The sequence below is a fragment of the Mandrillus leucophaeus genome, unplaced genomic scaffold (assembly GCF_000951045.1).
Source record: "Mandrillus leucophaeus isolate KB7577 unplaced genomic scaffold, Mleu.le_1.0 Scaffold388, whole genome shotgun sequence".
In the NCBI taxonomy this organism is placed as follows: Eukaryota; Metazoa; Chordata; class Mammalia; order Primates; family Cercopithecidae; genus Mandrillus; species Mandrillus leucophaeus.
The window spans coordinates 2845154-2864588 of record NW_012104120.1 but is presented as its reverse complement, the minus strand read 5'-3'; the positions used below and the strand labels follow the sequence as shown (position 1 = coordinate 2864588).

Genomic DNA, 19435 nt, shown 5'->3' with positions numbered 1-19435 from the left:
AAAAGGCAGATAAGAAAAGTAAAACACCAAGTATCTCAATTTAGCAAATTAGACTAATCTGTAAGGGATTCTTAGCTGTCTGAAATAGAAAGCCTATCATACTACAGAATGCAAACTATATTAAATACCCAGCTTGGTGCCTGAATATATTTTTAAAAATCAAATTGTACTCATTGTGCCTCTGTTGTTGAATTTCTTAAATGGCTATTGCAATAAGTAGAGAATGATCCTGAGGTTGAAATGTCACTCTATTAAGAATGATTTAACTGTGTGATACACAGCTTTTTCCTTACAGACAGTGCAGATTTAAACTGCTCTGTGTACAGTGACCCTTGCAACATAAAAATATTACAGTAGAGCAATAAGGTCTGTTTTGAAATTTGAGCACCACGGTAGGTGACTTCCTTGAAGTTTTGGAGACGGCATGTTTGTTTTATTAATATGATCTTGGGCTACTAATATTTGACAATTCCCATTAATGTGTATTCTGTCCTTTTTGTGTGTTGGTATGAGCAGTTGTGTACATTGATTTGTTTAGTATAAAATGTATATTACATGATTGTTCAGCCTAGATTATGTATAGTTCGAAGAACTGCTACACTGATTTTACTGTTACTTGGAAAAGTTTGCAGGGGTATAGTGAAAAGTGAGTTTTGACTTACCTTGCACAGTATTAAGGTGGAGAAGGAATCTTGTTATTGTATAAAAATGAAGGCAGTCTTTCCCTTCTTTAAACCTTAGTCCTGATGTTTTTTAAAGACAACATATGGTTTGAAGTTTTAGAATTTGGTTTGTTCTTGTGCAATTGCTTTTGTTCTGTGGCAGTTAAAGAGGACCCTTCTGCTGGCACTGTGAGAAAAGCAGTGGTACTAGGGAGTTTGGAAAATACTTTTTGAAGTCAGTGTTATGTAACAGATAGAAATATAGACTCTAGAACCTGATTATCTGGGTTTGAATCTTTTCCTTAACTCATTGGTAATCTTGGACAGCTTCCTTTCTTTCTCCCTGTCTGCTTTGACTGTTAAAAAAAAAAAAAGAAAAAAGAGAGAATAACAATAACAATAGTATTGATATGGTTTGGCTTTCTGTCCCCACCCAAATCTCATCTTGAATTGTAATGCATGTGTCAAGGGAGGAACCTGATGGGAAGTGACTGGATAATGGGGGCAGTTTCCCCCATGCTGTTCTCACGACAGTTAGTTTTCATGAGAGCTTATGGTTTTAAAAGTGGAAGTTTTTCCTGTGCTTGCACTCACTTCCTCCTGCCACCTTGTGAAGAAGGTGCCCTTCACCTTCCACCATGATTGTACGTTTCCTGAGGCCTCCCTAGCCATGCCGAACTGTGAGTCAATTAAACCTCTTTCCCTTATAAATTACCCAGTCTCGGGTATTTCTTTATAGCAGTGTGAAAATGGACTCATACATACAGTATCTTCCTTATTAAGTTGTAAAGATTAAATGAATTAATAAATGTGAAATACTTAAAATAGTGCCCAGTGCCCAGTATCACTGTCAGTCATAATTACTATTTGTTTTCTGACCCAATTAAAAAATATGTATGTATGGGTATATATGTAATCTCAAAACAAAACTTGTCCAGAGCTAGCTGACTTTCCTTAAGGAGGTAGTAAATAGCATACGGGTTAGACACCACGGGCCATGGAGTGAGTGCCAGAGCCTTGCCGAGTAGCTCTGAGGTCTTGTGTGTCCACTCACAAGATGGGGTAAGATGGGGATCACAGCAGTACCTTCTTCATGGGTGATGATATGTGTAAGATATTTGGCATACATCAGGCACTCAGTAAATATTAGCTATTCTTGTTACACGCCCACTAGCTAAAAGTTATGACAGAGATTCCACCAAGGCAGTAAGATGCTTGAAATGAGGGTCTGTGAGAACCATGAAGGAGGGTATATAAATATTGATATGAAAATGTGATCTTTCACAAGTAAAGGCAGTTTAACAATTGATACCACAGGTTGACATCCCTGGTCTGAAAATCCAAAATCTGAAAATGTTTTAGCAACCTGATGCCACAAGTGGAAAATTCCGTATTTGACCTCATATGTTGGGTCTCAGTCAAAACACAGTCAAAACTTTGTTTCATGCAGAAAATATTGTATAACATTACCTTCAGTCTGTGTGTATAAGTTATGAAACATAATGAATGAATATGAAACATAAATGAATTCATGTTTAGTCTTGGGTCCCATCCCAACATATCTCATTGTGTATACACACAAATATTCCAAAATCCAAAACACTTCTTGTCCCAAGCATTTTGGATAAGGACTGTTCAACCTGTCATAAGCATAGCAAAATCGTTAGCTGTTACAAATTTTGTTTTATTGATGTTATGCTTTTGGTACCTTTTATACATTTTTAAAAATAAGCTTAAGGCCCACTTAATGATAAAATGTCTATAAAAATATAAGTACGGTATCAATATTGGGAAGAAATATAATTATTTCTCCTTTGAACACACTAGGGGGCACCAGACATCTGTCTAGGGGACAAACCGTGCAACATGCCCCTTGGTTCTAAGTGTAGGTAGGTCAAGGTTGTGGTGTGGTTTCTCACAGTTGTATTCTGAGGTAGATGTACCAGATCCTTCTCTTGTACCTCTTCTGTGTCTTCTCTTTTGGCTTGATTTCCAGCCTCCTTGCTGTCCTGGATGATAGGATGTCCTGACTGGAATGTCCTGCCGATCTTGACTGACCAGTATGGAGTGAACTGGCATGACAGTCTTTTATGCTTGGGGGTTGAACTGAGCTCCTGCTGGCCTAAGATTGCAATAGGTGTTTTGACATTTGCTATTTTTTATTCCCGTTTAACCTGCAATTAATTAAAATTTCTCAATCTTTTGTGTAATCTGCCAACTGTTATAGCATCTGAAATTTATGTAGTTTCAGAAGTATAATGTACATACATTATTTCATTTAGTCCTCATAAAAAGTCATTATTTGGCTCATTTTGTGGTGGAGGAGGCAGATTCAATAATGTTACATTATGTTTTCTAAAGTTCAGGCCTCCCCTTACTAGTTAAAGGCCTGTAATGCACCTCTTTTGCCTACATTGTTTTCACTTATCTGTGCTTATCTTAAATCTGTGTCTGTTGCTGGGTTCTCCTCTAGTGGCCACCACTGGAGCCGGCTTTAGGAGTTAGAAAATGCCTTGATGGGTCGGGAATGTTGGCTAACACCTGTAATCCTAGCACTTTGGAAGGCAAGGCAGGCAGATCACTTGAGGTCAGTTTGAGACCAGCTTGGCCGACATGGCAAAACCCCATCTACACCAAAAAATACAAAAATCAGCCGGACATGGTGGTGCGTGCCTGTAGTCCTAGCTACTCTGGAGGCTGAGGCACAAGGATTGCTTGAATCTGGAAAGTGGGAGTTGCAGTGAGCTGAGATCACGCCAGTGCCCTCCGGCTGAGGTGACAGAGTGAGACTTTGTCTCAAAAAAAAAAGAAAAAGAAAAAAATAAGATGAACAACATACTTACTTTGTTTTATTTGGGTGCAGCTGTGACTTTTACATGTATATATTAAAGAAACAAATGAAAGTAGGAACATCAAAAACACTATTTCCTTCCTAGTAATGTAAAGACAGTTTAAGGCTAGACTTTTTTCCCGTCATAAGAATTCTTTCATAAGAAGGTACTTCTTTTGCCCAGCCTTTCCCACCTGGTCCTGGGGAAGCTTGGGACCAAACTCAGGGCTCCTGGTTCTTCCTGTCAGCCGGCGTGCAGAAACCAGGCTCCTTACCGTCACCTGCTGGTGATGAACCCAAAAAATGCAGCTCAGACTTAAATCACACAATTTTTATTTTATTTATTTACCTTTTTATTGTTCAAAATAATGAGCTTTCCTTCTCCTTATCTCTTTTTTGTTATAAGATTCTAAATAAAGAACTTATCTGATGTTACAGCCACCCTCATTGTGGGTCATTTTTTTGTAACGAACCTTAAGCATTTTTATCCAGTGGACAGAGCTAGGAGCAGTGCTTTAAAGTCATACGGGTAGAAGGAGTAGGAAATGCAGCAAGAGGTAGGCTCTAAATGAGATAGAACAGAAAGTTTCCAGAACCTATTTCTGGATGACCCCTTTTGACCATTTTCAAGCCATGCTTCTCTGTCTGTATCTTCCTTTTCCCTAACCCAATTATGAACTTCATTCATTCATTCAGCACTTACTGTCTGCCATGAGGAGGCATTATACCAGTCTCTAGTGCTATAAAAATGGCTAGGACAGTGTCTGTCCCCAGGTGGCTTCCAGTCCAGTGGAGGACACTGGTATGGATTTCACAGTATGCTATACTTGATGGGCACTGTAGTAGAGTTCTCAGGTGTGTCCAAGATGTCACGGGATTGGGAGGGTCCTTAGAAGAGAGGACGCCTAAATCTGGCTGGTCATGGGAGGTTTCTGTGAGTGGAGGTGCTGCGTGAGTGAGGGTATGAAAGGTCTGCTGAATGTGTGGATATGTGTGTTAGGGGAAGGATTTGGGGACAGTACAGGAATGCAGGTGCACAGAGATGAGGAGGCTGCATACGTGGTATGGCACAGTGGTAGCTAGCTGTGTCTTTCCACTTACTTATTTTGAACATCCTCGGAGTGCTGAAAATTCTTCTAAAATATATTAAATGACAGCAACTAGCTTTCAGGGTTCCATTGAGAAGGCACCCTAATAGGTTACAACTGGAGGAAGCATTGTTCCTAGTGTTGTTCAACTGGTTGTGCTGGGTCTGAGTTGCTTCTGACAGATGATTATTGCAGTCTCAGCCCCAGGCCCCACAGCCTGGGCCAGATTCTCATTCCTGCATGAATGTAGGGAAACCAGGGAGTGTTTTCTCTGTCTGCATCTGACTGGAATTTTAGGTTTATGTTTGTTCCCAGCTTCTCTTGTAATTGGCTGCCAGTGGAGTTGACAGCAGGCTGAATCTGGCAGTTCTGTGAGGAGCTAGAAACACAGCCAGTGAACACCATGCCCACCACTTCGTTTTATGTGGCTGCAGCTGTGACTATTACGTGTGTGGATTTTTTAAAATGAGAGAATAGAGAACATGAAAAAGTTATTTGTTTTCTAAAAGGGTAAATATTGGACTATTTACTGCTCCCTTCTGCTTTTTCTCAGTTAACTGGTCTACTTATTGAAATAACAGAATTTAGACATTTTGAGGTCATTTCTAATTTTTAAGATTTCAGCTTACTTGGCCCAGATCTTAATTCTTACCCACTGCCTACCAATTTTAAGTCAATCTGTATCTATTTTTGTTACTATCATGTAAAAGACTGCCATACCTAATGGCGGTTTACTATTTACAAATTTGTGACGAAATTTTTAAATTGAGATATTCCAACAGGTACCATCTGAAGACTAGGTGTCTTTACTCCTGTGGTGAACACATTATTCGTAATAATTTACTGAGCATCCATTTGATGAGCTATCACAGTTTCTGTTCTGGTATACATGTTCAGATAGTTCTGTTAAACAGTCAGGGTACATTGCAATATGCACATTGTATTGGGCCACATATGTAACCTGTTTCTTCTTTCAGTGAACATAATAATAGTATCTGCTGCAGGGTTGTCGTGAGGATTTCAGAAAATGTATGTGGTTATACATAATACTATATCAGTTTATTAAGTACTTCCTAATCTAGGTTCTGTGCTAAGGTGCTTTGTATGTGACACCTTATTTAATCCTTCCCAGAACCCAGTGAAGTAGGTGCTGGTGTTCTCCCCATCTCACAGTGGAGGAAAGTTAGATGCGGACGAAGTTAAGTTACTTGCTGAGGGTTCATGAGCTAGTAAATGGCACCAGGATTTGACTACAGCCAGTATGAGCTCAGACTTTTGTGCCTGTACCTGCGCTTCTGCGTATGTCAAACCCAGTGTGTTCGTATACAGAATCCTTTACATCTGCTGGCCAGACAGACTGCTCAGTCTGCCAGATTACAGGACAGGCTGGTTAGACATGTTAAAGAGAGCACCTTAAAGTCTCTTGGCAGCATCTGGGATGAGGAAGACATGTTTCTGTGTATGTGTGGATGAACTTGGTTCTCCCCCTTTCCCTAGTGTGCTATGGTGTACTTGTCGGCCCCACCTTCAGCTGTGCTGCTTCAGTGGACCCTTATCAGATGGTCAGGTCTATTTTGGAGATAAGTCACATGAGGAAGTATTGCTTATGTAACAGAAGAATCTCTTCGCCTCTCTGTATACGTATGGTTTTATAACCATGGTATTTTCTGTCTTTAATATGTGTATAATTCTACTGGGACGATTTGTCTTCACAATGATACAAATACTTGTAGGCAATAATGATTTTCCCCACCACTTTTAGTCATCCTTTAGCCAAACTGAATAAATGTTTGGCCCTTTTCATCTTTCTTTATGAAGCGGAAGGCACTAGAATACAATCATTTCTGTAGTGGCTTATGTGGTTTCCTAGGTGCTGAGTTCTGTGGTGACAAGATGCCTATATATTTTAGGAGGGAGGGAGGAGGAGGAAGCTGAATCTTTTCGATGCAGAGTGATGTGGTGGGAAATTTAACAGCCACAAAGATCGACTGGCTAAGTCTAAGGAAATGGTCGTCATATATCAATGAAGTTTAAAAAGTGATACCCTGTATGTAAAATATTTAATGACCTTATTGTGTCAGACTTCTAAAGGCAATATATTCTGGTGTTTTTATTTCTCCTTCCGTAAAATTATCTTGGAGAAATTGCAAAGTGAAGTATGTTTAAGTGGCTGTGATTCTTCCAGCGTTTATGTTATCCACAAGTTTACTAAATACAAGTATCTTTTGTTATGCAGAAGTTTGGCTCTGAGTTCATAGTTTTGATACTGAGGACTCTCTCATTATGTAAACTGCTTGATTGCTGAATTACAGAGTGAGTAACAAGAATTCAGATATGTGTATCAGGAAAGTATATCTGTTTAGTTTCTAAGTTTTGATAGTAAGGGATACCTATATGCCAGGGCTTCTTGGCTTTGACATTATTGACATTTGAGACTTGATAACTTTTTACTGGGGGGTTTGGGGGCTGTCCTGTGTGCTGTAGGATGTTTAGCAGCATACCTGGACTCACATGGAAGATGCCAGTAGTAGTATATCCTCCCGACTCCTTCCACAGTTGTAACAACCAAGAATATCTCTAGGCATTGTCAGATTACCCCAGGGTGGGGTTGAAGGGACAGAATTGCTCCCTGTCAAGAACGGTTGTTGTACACCATTGCATTTAACTAAATTTGTAAATAACATGAAACCCAGAAGACTCATAGCCACCTAGAGATACTTCATTTTGTCCATTGGACGGTGATAATTTTTAAGGAAGAAAAATACCAGTGGAGAAGAAGAGATTGCCTTTAGAAGTTAAGCACAAAAAGGACATTAAATTTTTCTATAAAAAGAGTATCACTTATTAAACTATTGTCAGATGATAGCTATTTCCTTGACTTAGCCATATACTGCCTCTTCCATTTACTGTTCTTCTCTGGAAATGACCAACAGTGCTTCATTGATCTTATTTATAGGTCCTTTACTACCGTGCAGTGCAATTTCAGATCACCAGTTCTTATTGATCACAAGTAAATTTCAGCTAGCCCTTCCTTTTGTTACCTTGAAGAGTTGAAATTTTCAACAAGGCAAGAGTTTATCAGAGGATGTGCTTTAAGGCCCACCAGCAGCTACTCAGATACTAGCATTGGGCTCTGTGCTGGTTTTGTAATGGACAACACACCATACGTCTGACCAGGCAGCATGTGTAGTATTACCCTTTCATTTTCTCTTGCCTTGCCTCAGACATTCTCTCTTACTCTTGCATAGTCAGTGGCAGATAAATGCTGTATATGTGTTGCCACTCTTACTTCCTGTGAGTTTTTTTTTTTAATTGTAGTTTGAAAGCATTTCTCTGTATTATTGTTTTATTCCATTTCCACCATTTTGTGAAATTCAGAGCATCAGTTGCACCATGCCAAATGAAAAAAGTCACCTTTTTATTTTGAAAGTGAATAGAATTTGAGGCTTTTTTTCCCCACTCATGACAACTAGGGTCCATTATAGTTATATAAATGCAAAATTAGTCTCGTTAAATGGGTGCACCTTCTCCACAACCTTGGTGTGTTGCTAAGACTTTCAGATATTTAGATGAAATATATTTCCTTCTGAAATATAAGTGTTTGCCTTATTTTATATCTGAAAGTATATTACTAAATTTGTAACTTAGATTTTATTCAGTGAACACATTTTTTTGAGTGGTAGCACTATCAGTGCTTATATATTGCTGATGCCTCTTCCCCCAGTTAAGTAATCAGTAATGTGAACTTGATTCAGTGATTTTTGACCCAAAATTTGCTTTATGTTTAAGGTACTTTGTTGTTTTATGCTGTGATTATCATATCTTTAGCACAGAAACAGTAATTATAAATAAAATCTATTTTTTGTTATATAGTATTGCTGTTGTGAAGGCACTCAATTATATTGAAATTTTTACTGAATCTTTTCTAGAACTAATTTCATGTATTACGAACTAGCAGAGAAATTTTCCCTTAGGGTATGCCAGAAGAGGAGAAAGTAGTTTTGATAATGAAATGAGACCTTAAAGAAATATTTCTAGAGCAGCTGTAATAATTTACATAAGAAATGAATTGAGATGGCCGGAGAAGAGAATTGTTTTTCCTCTTTGAATATCAGTGTTTTAGGTAATAATGGCAGCATTAACCTAAGAGACCATTTTAATTTGCCCGTTTTTTCTTGTACATTATCAGGAGCTATCTTTTTAAATCTATCTTGTGATCAAAATAATGGAAATACGATTTTTATTTTTATGGTAGGAGATGGAATAAACTGAGACTGCAGGACAAAGAGAAACGTCTGAAGCTGGAGGACGATTCTGAGGAAAGCGATGCTGAATTTGACGAAGGTTTTAAAGTGCCAGGTTTTCTGTTCAAAAAGCTTTTTAAGTATGTACCATGTGTTCTTTCCTTTCTATTTGCTGTCAAGCCGTTATGTACAAATTAACATTTTAGGAATTACATAGTAGTTACCTGTGGGCCCTGAAGGTACTTGCAGCAATTTATTGCAAAAACAGATACTGTCAAATGAAATTATAGCCACGTGCTGTTCATTAAAATTGGATGATAATAAATTGACTAAAGTGTACATTGGGTATGTTTGTAAACTGATGAATCTATATGGACCTGTCTCAGCAGACTAAAAGCAACACATTTAAAAGCCATCTATGTTGAATAATTTTTTTGTTCTTAGTAATTTTAAGGTGCCAAACTCCTAATTTCTTAAATCAGATTAATAGGAAGAGTTGCATATTAAAATCAATATTGGGAAGGATTTTTTTTCTTGTATGTGGGAATAAAAAACTTTTGAGATGTTTTGAGTGTCTTATATTGTACCTGAGAGTATAATATTTTTGAGCTGACCAAATGCGCATCTAAATATTTTATGTAGGATGTCATTCTAATGTCAAAAGAGAAGATATGGGCAACACCTTGACGATTAAGTTGCTATCTGAAGCCAGGTTTCATGTGTAAGTGGCCAAGCATTGGAGATGACCGGATGCTGCCTGATAGATGCGTGCATGTCATCTCTAAGGGCTGGCCGGTCTCCCGTGATGAATGTAAATACTGAGGAACATTTTCAGTCTCATCACTCCTGGGATTTACTTAACAAGATACTTTAGGAAGGCTTCTTAGATGCATGTAGGAAGTTAAACCATTACATAGCTTCTTTCTGTCTCTTTTGTATAATCAATTTGTAGTTGGGAGCAGGATGCAAAGTTCTTTCTTTGAGATGATTAAGTTTAGTCTCCTTTATAGATTCAGTTGTCAGCCATGCCCTAAACTTGTGGAAGAAGTTTACTTAAAAACAGCATGCTCTTTATATTTTCTCTCAAAGAGCTTATATTATGGTTTTAATTTTTCTCTCCATGGGGGAGTGGAGAGCGAAGAGTAGTTATTTTATCCCACTAAACATTATAGAAAGCCAAACTCTGAAGATGTGAAGTGACTTGTGATTGCTTTAACTGGACAGAGGAACAGCCATGCAGAAGTTGAAATCCGAATCTGTAGTAATATTTGCAGAGAGGTGGTTGCTTTGTTTATTGCTTCTCCCAAATGAAAATTAACTATGGAAAGGTAAATAAAGGCCACATTTATTGGCAACTCTTTTTGTTTTCTCTAAAGTGATTGTTTATTAAGAAACAAGCCAAATACCATCAGTGTTGTACTAGCAAAAGGAACACCCAAATTGTAGATTAAATTGATTTAAAAAAGACAGGATGCTTCTGTGTATGTGTAGTAAGTGATTTGGCAAATATCCTCAAGGATCAAGTTGAGTCTGCATTTTTGTATAAATGTCAGATTTTCTAGCAAAGATATTTCACAATTAATAGAACTAAACTTTGCTTACTAAAAGTATTTAGGATTCAGTGTATTGACAAAACTCTATAGTAGTTAATATAAATAATACTTGTTTTTTAAAAATTAGTCTTAATTGCACATTCCTGGAAAGTAATGTGTTTTTTAATCTCTGCAAAAACAGGATTTTAAATATTTTATAAATGTCATAAAACTTCTGTTCATTTTCTTTTGCTGTATGAAAAAAATTAACAGAATTGATAGTCTCCATTTTTCTTTTATGATTACATTTTAGCGGGACCAATTTAATTTTAAACTGTAGATGTATTTTTTACTGTATTTACTGCATTCTGTGGAATTGAATTAACAGGGTATAGAGTTGCACACAAGGGAGTCAGAAGGTACAATTAGCCGTTTAAGTACTATTTTCTGCAAGATAATGTTTAACACTTAAATTTCTGTTTTGAAAGTTTGCCCAGCAAGTACATTTGTCTATCTAATTTAGCAGTCAAATGACAAACTTCAATCTTTTGAGCTTACCTTCAGCCACACTAGTAAATGCAATCTTGGGTTAGTGTGGCAATGCCAATGCACACCAATTGTCTGTGGTCACATAGTGATGCCTCAGTCTCAAGGGATAGCAGAATACATTTTTTATGTTGTATAGTTACAAAAATCTTTAACTGTCCCTAAAAAGTAATTTTTATATGCTTTTCAAAAATTTTGAAAACTAGATTCTATAGTATGTTTTTATTTAAACTATGTAATTGGTTTACACTGTTTATTATTAGGAAGGTAAAGCAATAAAACCAAAGTTAGTTAGTGGCACCGCTGAAACCTGAGTCAGGCCGCTTACTCCTCATCTAGCAATACCAGCTATGTATACCATCTACCAGCTGTGTGGCTAGTGCTTTCAATCTGCAAGTGAATTTCCTTTAAATACCATCTGAGGGCCTTCATGTGTTGTGTGGAAAGAAAGAGCCACTCTTTGCTGTCTTTGTAACTATCCCTAGTTGTTAGGGATCCTACTCGAGATATGACTTACATGCTGCCTAGTAAGATATGTTTTTTAATGTCATTTTCTTAGTGCTGTTCATCTTCTTGTAAACACATTCACATGCTGTTTGGAAGCCCTCAAAGATTAGATTTGTAGATGAGGAAACATCCAGCACATTGTATGCTGCCTCTCCTGGGCCACACAGAATCTAGTTGTCTTAACCCCCTCTCAGGTTCCTGCTGAGAGATCCCCTCTCAGGGATCCTATGCTATTTACCATTCCTTTAATAATTTCTCAATTGCTCCTCTCCATACTCTCCCCACTTTAATTAAGTTGATGAGCCCCAAGCAAAAAGAGTTGTTGGACCCATGTAGGATGGAGGCAGTGTGGTGTAGGAATAATACACTAGAATAATCACTGGGAGATTTTGTTCCCTGACTGGAGGAGCTGGTCCCATGGTTGTTCTGTATCTCAGCAAAAAGAGGTCAATTGACTAGAATTTAGTGATTCTGGAAACTAATTGCACATCAGTTTTTTTGGAGAGCTTTTTGCAGTATGTCTTTTTCAAAAGTTGAGATTATTCTAGTGTAGCCAGTTCATGAACCAACTTTTGTTTTAAATCAGGGTTTCTCGACCTTGACACAATTGACGTCTAGGGCTAAATAATTTGTTGCTGTGGGGACTGTCCTGTGCAGTATCAGATATTGAACAGCTTCTTTGGCCTCTACTATTGCACTTCTCCAGTTGTAACAAAAATGTCTTTAGACATTGCCAAATGTCCCATAGGGAGAAAAATTACCCCTGGCTGACAACTATTGGTCTAGATCATTTCTAGAATCACTTTGGAAACATACAGTTCTGGATTTCAGCTCTGGCTTGCTCATTTTTTTCTAGCAATGTGACATTTGGCAAGTTACTTAAGCATTCTGAGCTTTTGTTTCCTAGTGATAAAGTGTGCTGATAATCTCCTTTGTGCAGGTTGATTGTGAGGCTGTGTCCAAACCACCTGGCCTGTGCCTCCTCAGCAGCCTGCTCCTTAAGTGGTAGCCATTATTCTCTGATTATATACCACATATTTTTGGAATTTGTCCTTCTTCCCAAATTGAACCATCTTATATCTGTACTAGACTTCATCGTGTTTTGATTTTTAGTCCTTTTCTCCAAGGTGCATATCCAGTGTGTGTATTATAATTAGCAGACTTAATAAGCAGCAAAATTCTCATTCAGAGTTTTCATTATGTAATAGGTAATAATGGAACAGCTAGAGTCAAACTTCTAGAATTGCTTTGCAAAATACTGGGAGAAAGTTAATTATGATATATTTACTGAGAGGAGATTAAATAAAACCAGTTAAATGAGCTGAAGTCCAAAATGAGATTTTAGGTAGACATACCAGGTACCAGATAGTAAATATTTGGGCAGCAAAACAACAAAACCGTCTTATTTTAAGATGGGTAGCCCATTAGCCTTGATATTTTCTTTGAAAAAAAAAAATCCTTTATCTTGCATCATTTATTTATTTATTTATTAGAGATGGGATCTCACTCTGTTGCCCAGTTTGGAATCCAGTGGTGCAATCATGGTTCACTGCAGTCTCATCCTCCATGGCTCAAGCGGTCCTCTTACCTTAGCCTCCTAAGTAGCTGAGACCACAGGCATGTGCCACCACTCCAGGCTAATTTTTTTTTTTTTTCTGGTAGAGATGAGATCTCACTATGTTGCCCAGGCTAGTCTTGAACTCCTGGGCTTAAGTGATCCTCCTGCCTCGGCTTCCCAAAGTGTTGGGATTTACAGGCATGAGCCACCTCATCTAACCCATCATCTTTTAATTCAAGTGGTATTTGCTTTAGATTTTGTAACTTGGGATATAATCTTCATACCATTCCCTGTTGTTAAGTGTTTCTTCCACTCTCAGAAAATTTTTTTGTATTTTTCCTTTTTTAACTTTATTTTTAGGTTTTAGATTAAACATATCATTGATGGAGAAAGAAAAATATTAACTTCTACTTTTTGCGGGGCGGAGGGTGGTTTAAATTATTTCTCTTTGGCCCATATTCCTTATTTAAAATCTTAATAGCTATGATCTTTTTATACCTATGGTAAACTCCCTGAATCAATTTCTGCTTTGAAATATTAAAAAGACCTTTTGTATTGTTGAGTCTTTAAACTGTTCTTTTTTGCATCTGCTAGTAATATGACAGAATCATCTGTTATGTCCTAATTTTGAGAGCAGCCCTATTTATTCAGACTTGTTTATGACCTTAAAATTTAGTTTTTTCTATTAAAAGATAATATGATTACCAAATGACTTTTCAACAGTATAAGCTGTAGGTTGTGGTGTTCTCTGTCCTGCTTTTTTGATGCTATTCAGATTGAAAAAATAAACATTAGTGCCTCTGTTTTGTAGAAAAATTAATGGAACTTTATGAAAAATGTTTGGGATTTTTTTCCCCCAGAAAGTGAGTAAAAAATAGTAAGTTTATGCTTGTTTAGCAAGCTATTTCTAATGTTGAAAAGAAAGGAAATAGTCTCTAATTACCCCATCTATCAGTTTAATTAGAAATGTGTTAACGTTTTGTAAAGAAGAATTTGTGATTTTATGCCTAGGTGATCAAAAATGTATGACCTTATAAATATAATACTCATGTAAAACACACATCCCGCATGTTTCTCTGACTGGTACTAGAACCTAGCCAAATGATTAATTCATGAGTACTTTCTGTTATGATCTGTATTATCCACCATTTGCCATTTTCTCTTTTCTTGTTGGTGTTTGTTGTTGTAGGTACCAGCAGACAGGTGTTAGGTGGCTGTGGGAATTGCACTGCCAGCAGGCAGGAGGAATTCTGGGAGACGAAATGGGATTGGGCAAGACCATCCAGATAATTGCCTTCTTGGCAGGTCTGAGCTACAGCAAGATCAGGACTCGTGGTTCAAATTACAGGCAAGTGCTCCTCTGCAGACTGTCAGTCTGTGGAGCTCAATTAATATTTCATCAGATGTATTGCTGTGGAGGAGGGTCTTGTGAATTATTGATGATATTTCAATTACAATATTCCTTTAATTCTTTTAGTGGGGGACATCAAAGGAAAAATTTTACGAGACAATGGAGCTGTAGGGCAGGAGAAATTAAACATGTAACACTTTTAATGAATTCCAGGCATTGATGCTTCATTTTGCAGATGAGCCCCACTAGATATTTTGGGTCAATACGATGTCTAAGGTTAGCTTCTACAAATGGATTGTTTACAAACTCAATTATGTTAATATCAATAGTTTACACAATATGGAATTTTAAATTAGACATAATACCTTTAGTTCCATTTATTAAATTTTGCATTAAAATAGTTGTTCTGGCAGGAGACCAGGTGAGCATTACAGTAAGTACAAAGTCTATTCATGGGGAGAGCTGGAGCTTTGAAGAAGCCATTCTCCCTAATTTCCTTTATAATGAGTGTGCATGATAGCATTTCTAGATAGCTTGCTCTGTCTTTTGTTTTTGAATGAAGTTACTTGTCTGATCCTTGTGCTTTCTGCCTTTCCCAATCTATGAACTTTATGTAATAAATTCTAAGGCCAAAACCTAAGTGACTACCTAAAATGGTAGAAAACTATGTTTAGATGTTAATCTTTCTTCTCTTTAGAAATTTAAATAAACTATTAAGGCTTTTGTATTCCAGAAGGATAAGCATTTAATTTATTTGGTGTGGTAGGACTGAAATACTTTATTTTGAAAGAAAGTACTATGAGCACTTCCATATTTAAACTGTAAATTGACTTTATAGAAATTGGTATTGGTAAAAATATTGGTAGGTAAATTATGTAGGATATTCCATCATATTGAACCCAGATAAGTCCAAGCTCCTTGTGTTTCAGGGCTTATGTAAAGAGTAAGAGCAAGGTATTTGCTAGAGGGGTGTGCCCTGGAAACCTCAGACACTCACTACATATGATTTGGAGATAGTCTTTACAGTAGTGTCAGTGTGCCTGAAGTCAGCAAGTGCCCAAAGTTCTTCCTACACTCCAGCTCATCAGCAGCAAAATGCTTAGTAGAGAGCCAAATATGAACCATAAACTGAGTCAAGATCTTGTTTTAGTCTCTAGAGTTTAGTGTTTTCTTTTTATTTCTTACTCTTTTCATTAAGTTAGCAGATCAATACTTCTGTGAGGAGTGTTTGGAGTTTTAGAATATTTTAGAACCCCAGTTGCATTTATATAGATGTAGGAAGGGGAAGAAAACACTCGGAGATTTTTAAATGCTAGACGTTTTGTTGTTGTTGTTACAAGGAAGTTATGTTGAAGCAGGGGATTTTTTTTTCAAATATGAGAATTCTATTACATTTTGCTTGGAAGCATGTGAAAACATTCCAGATCTAAGGAAAAGTTGAAGTTGAAAGTGGGCATTTAGTGTTGTCTTATCTATGACTTCATTTTTTTAATATGCTTTTTCTGTTTCAAATAATATGCTTTTTCTGTTTCAAATAAGCTCTTTGGTTGGCTTGTTTTCTGCAACTCTATTGGGTGTTTTTGGTAACTAGACTACCCCAAACTCCTCCAAATGGTTTCTAGGACTCTTTCTTTCCTTAAAATGGTTTCTGGGATTTTCTTATTTCCCATTTCTTTTCTTTGCTTCCCTTCCTATTATCATCAAACTTACGTGGAGTCTAATGCTTGGGTCCTGGGAAACCTAAAGTCATCCCTGCAGTGTAGTTTTGATCTAAAAATTAAAACATGCTCTCTTGGGTGGTGACAATCCTACTAAGAATGAAGTCAAGGCTAATAATGAACAACAGCTGTAATCAATTAACTATCAATGCTTATATCCTATCATCTTACAATGAAAAGGAAATAATTTGACTTTTCAAACTTCAGTTAATTTTTTAAAGTCTTGGATATCATTTTGTTAATTTATAATGTTACTAAATTTAATAAACTTTCAAGGATAAATATTTTACTTTGTTGTTCCTGGTAAGTTCTGGGTATGACTAGCAGATTTCCATCTTGCAGGTTGATATATTTGACCATGGAGCTATTGGCTTGCCCTAAATTTATTAGGTAATCAATGGTAATCAAAGATTAAAGGAATTGTAGTCTGTTTGGTAATTGATGCTAATCACTGTAGTACAGTTAGCCATTACTCAAGTTCATCTCACTGGAATTAGGGGTTAGGAAAGGGTGATTCAGTTGACGACGTGACTGTTAATGGAGTTGATTGTCCTGCTGTGGTCCAGCAACAATCTAGGTCTGCTTCTAGATCTCAACTCAGCATGAAAATCTCCAAATTTTTCTACTAGAGGGAAAATGGTAGAAATTAAAGGGCATCATAATAATGCCAGATAGATGTTCAGCCAGAAGAATATACTAGCCTTAAATAACAAAATGTGAGTCATCAATGTAGCAGTTTGCAGAAGGCATATTATAAAAGAGAAAAAAATACTGTATAACCTGAAAAAACATATACATGTATTTATGCTTATTTGAATGTGAGTTTGTTGTAAAAATATTTTAGACAGCTTTTGATTGGTTGTTTCCTAATCCCTGCTAAGTGCGTATTGATGATAACTCTTTTATTCCCCTTGGAGGACAGAAAGAAGCTGGTGCATTTAATCCTTTTAGAAAGGCTTGCTGCCACGGAAGGGGCCAGGGCAGAGTCCCACTCTCCTCAGGGAGCTCGAGGGGTGCCTAGAGAGGCCCTGTCTTGGTGAGGAGCATAGCTTAGAAACTCTGTAGGAAGAGTGTCGGAGTCTCCTGTAGCCTCTGGCTTCTTGTAGTCTGACCCTTTCCACCCAGTTGAAGGGCAGGGACAGTGGTGACTGTAGCTGGAGGCAGGGAGAGTTTCAAAGTAGACAGGTATTTTGTCACGTTGGAGTATAAGGGTAGGCTTCATTTAAGTTAGGGCTTGACCAAAGTTTTGTTATTTTTCTATAGAACTACAGATTATTTTTCAGTTGTATAGTAGATGATTTTTAATATTTCAAGCACTGTATGATTTACTCTTTAGTTATTTGTAAAAGTTGTATTTTGTTTGTTTGTTTGTTTTGAGACAGAGTCTTGCTCTTGTCGCCCAGGCTGGAGTGCAGTGGCGCAGTCTCAGCTCACTGCAACCTCCGCCTCCCGGGTTCAAGCGATTCTCATGCTTCAGCGTCCCAAGCAGCTGGGATTACAGACACTCGCCACCACACCCGGCTAATTTTTGTAGTTTAGGTAGAGACGGGATTTCACCATGTTGGCCAGGCTGGTCTTGAACTCCTGACTTCAGGTGATCCACCCGCCTTGGCCTCCCAAAGTGATGGGATTACAGGCGTGAGCCACTGCACCAGGCCAAAAATTGTTTTAAGTTCAGAAATCATTTATTTCTGAGCTCTAGTAAGGAAACAAAAATCACTTATGATTCCGCAACTCTGAAATAATCTCTTTTAGCATGTTGATATATTTTCTTCCAATCTTAAAAAATGTTTTAATTTAATAAAGCCAGTATTCTTTAATTGCTTGCCATTAGGCATTGAGATCATTTGAAGAAGAGATTATCTCTCCTCTCACAGAGTTTAGGGAGGATCTCATACAGTTACAGTAAAGGTGATTTGTGTTACGACAGGGTTAATGTGGAGTGCACTAAGGAAGAGTCCTTAACTTGTTTACGGAGAAAGGGACAGGGAAGGCTTTGTTGAGGAAGCTAGAGATCTGAAAGTTGAGTAGAAGGTAGCTGGAGGGGTAAGAGGGTAACCAGGACAAGGTGAAGGTCGATTGAAAGAAGGGAAGATGGTTCAGGCTGGTGGGCTCCTGGCCACAGGAACAAGTGTTAGGATAGTGGCAGTGAGAGGTAAGGCAGGAGAGCCGAGCAGAGGTCAGTCTTTGTCGCCTCGTAGGCCAAATCCAGGTGTTTAATCTCTGTCCCAAGAGCAGTGGGCAGCCATTAGAGGCTTTGAAGTGAGGGGATGAGAAATTCAAATTTTACTGTTTGAAATAATCATCCTTGAAGATGCAGTAAGCCAGATGAGAGAGGAGAGTGGCTGGAACTGGCATAGTAACAGTGTAGGTGGAGAGATACTGTGACTGAAAGGATTCAGGAGGTAAAAATGATGTGAACTCAGTGTAGGTTGCTCATGGTGGAGAGCAAGCAGGTCTGCTCAAGGATGAGGCCTAGGTTTCTGATTTGGGCACCTGGACAGTGGGAGACAGTTCTGTCCATTGGTTTGGAAGCATGGGGATGGGAGACAGCCAGGTAAGGGAGGATGGTGTGTGGTGCTATGGGGATATTGGCAGTGAGATACCTAGTGTGTGGTGGTTTGGAGTTCAGAAGAGTGAACTGCAAATCTAGGCCGGAGACCTAGATTTGGCATTACCAGCATCTAGAATTGAAATTGTGGGAATTAGTGAGATAGAATGGGGATAGTGTGTACAATGGAGTAATGTATGTGCATTTGGCTTCACACAGTCAACATCTTTGTGGGGCAGGAAAGGGAGTGGAGGGGAGGGATGACTGTGTGCAGAGTGCAGTAACTCTGTTCCAGGTGTGTGAAAGGCAGGCGTGTGGCCCTGTGATGCCCTCAGTCAGTCCCAGTTTTTAGTTGCCTCTTGTAACATGAGCTGAGTGTTGTTGAAGAGGTTGCCATGGTTAGTTTTGACTTCTGCTTAATTTTCATCTTATGCACTGACTGGCACCCAACCTCCAGCAAGACTGAAGATAAATTGGCTACATTAATGGGAGCGTTGCTTGTGGAGATATAAGCTCAAGAGCTTAGCTAAAGGGATTGGTCTCAAACAAGAAAAGGGACACTTGTCCCATTGTCCCAGAAGGGCAGGAGGAGTGCAGATGCGGACAGGGAATACAGTGTAGGATGTATCGGGATATTTGACTGCACCTAAGTGAAACCTGGCCTTAAATTGGGTTAAACATTCACAAATATATGGTACACTTAGAAACCTACAGAGGGGGAGGCTGTGGACACAGCGTGATCAGCAGTTCAGTGATGTCTTCAGGGACCCAAATACTTTAATTTTTGCCTAAGGCCAGGTCTCCTTGTAATCATTAGATCTCCTTACCACTGTAACCCAGCGACCATT

General features: G+C 38.1%; 1 protein-coding gene across 1 annotated transcript in view; it reads left to right on the top strand.

Annotated features, from left to right (window-relative positions):
- LOC105547377 (DNA excision repair protein ERCC-6) overlaps positions 1-19435 on the top strand; it is a 79698-nt gene that overhangs the window by 23913 nt on the left and 36350 nt on the right. Inside the window, exons 6-7 of the mRNA XM_011990952.1 lie at positions 8836-8964; positions 14157-14315. Coding sequence (XP_011846342.1) covers positions 8836-8964; positions 14157-14315 — 288 coding nt within the window. The remainder of the gene's footprint in view (positions 1-8835; positions 8965-14156; positions 14316-19435) is intronic.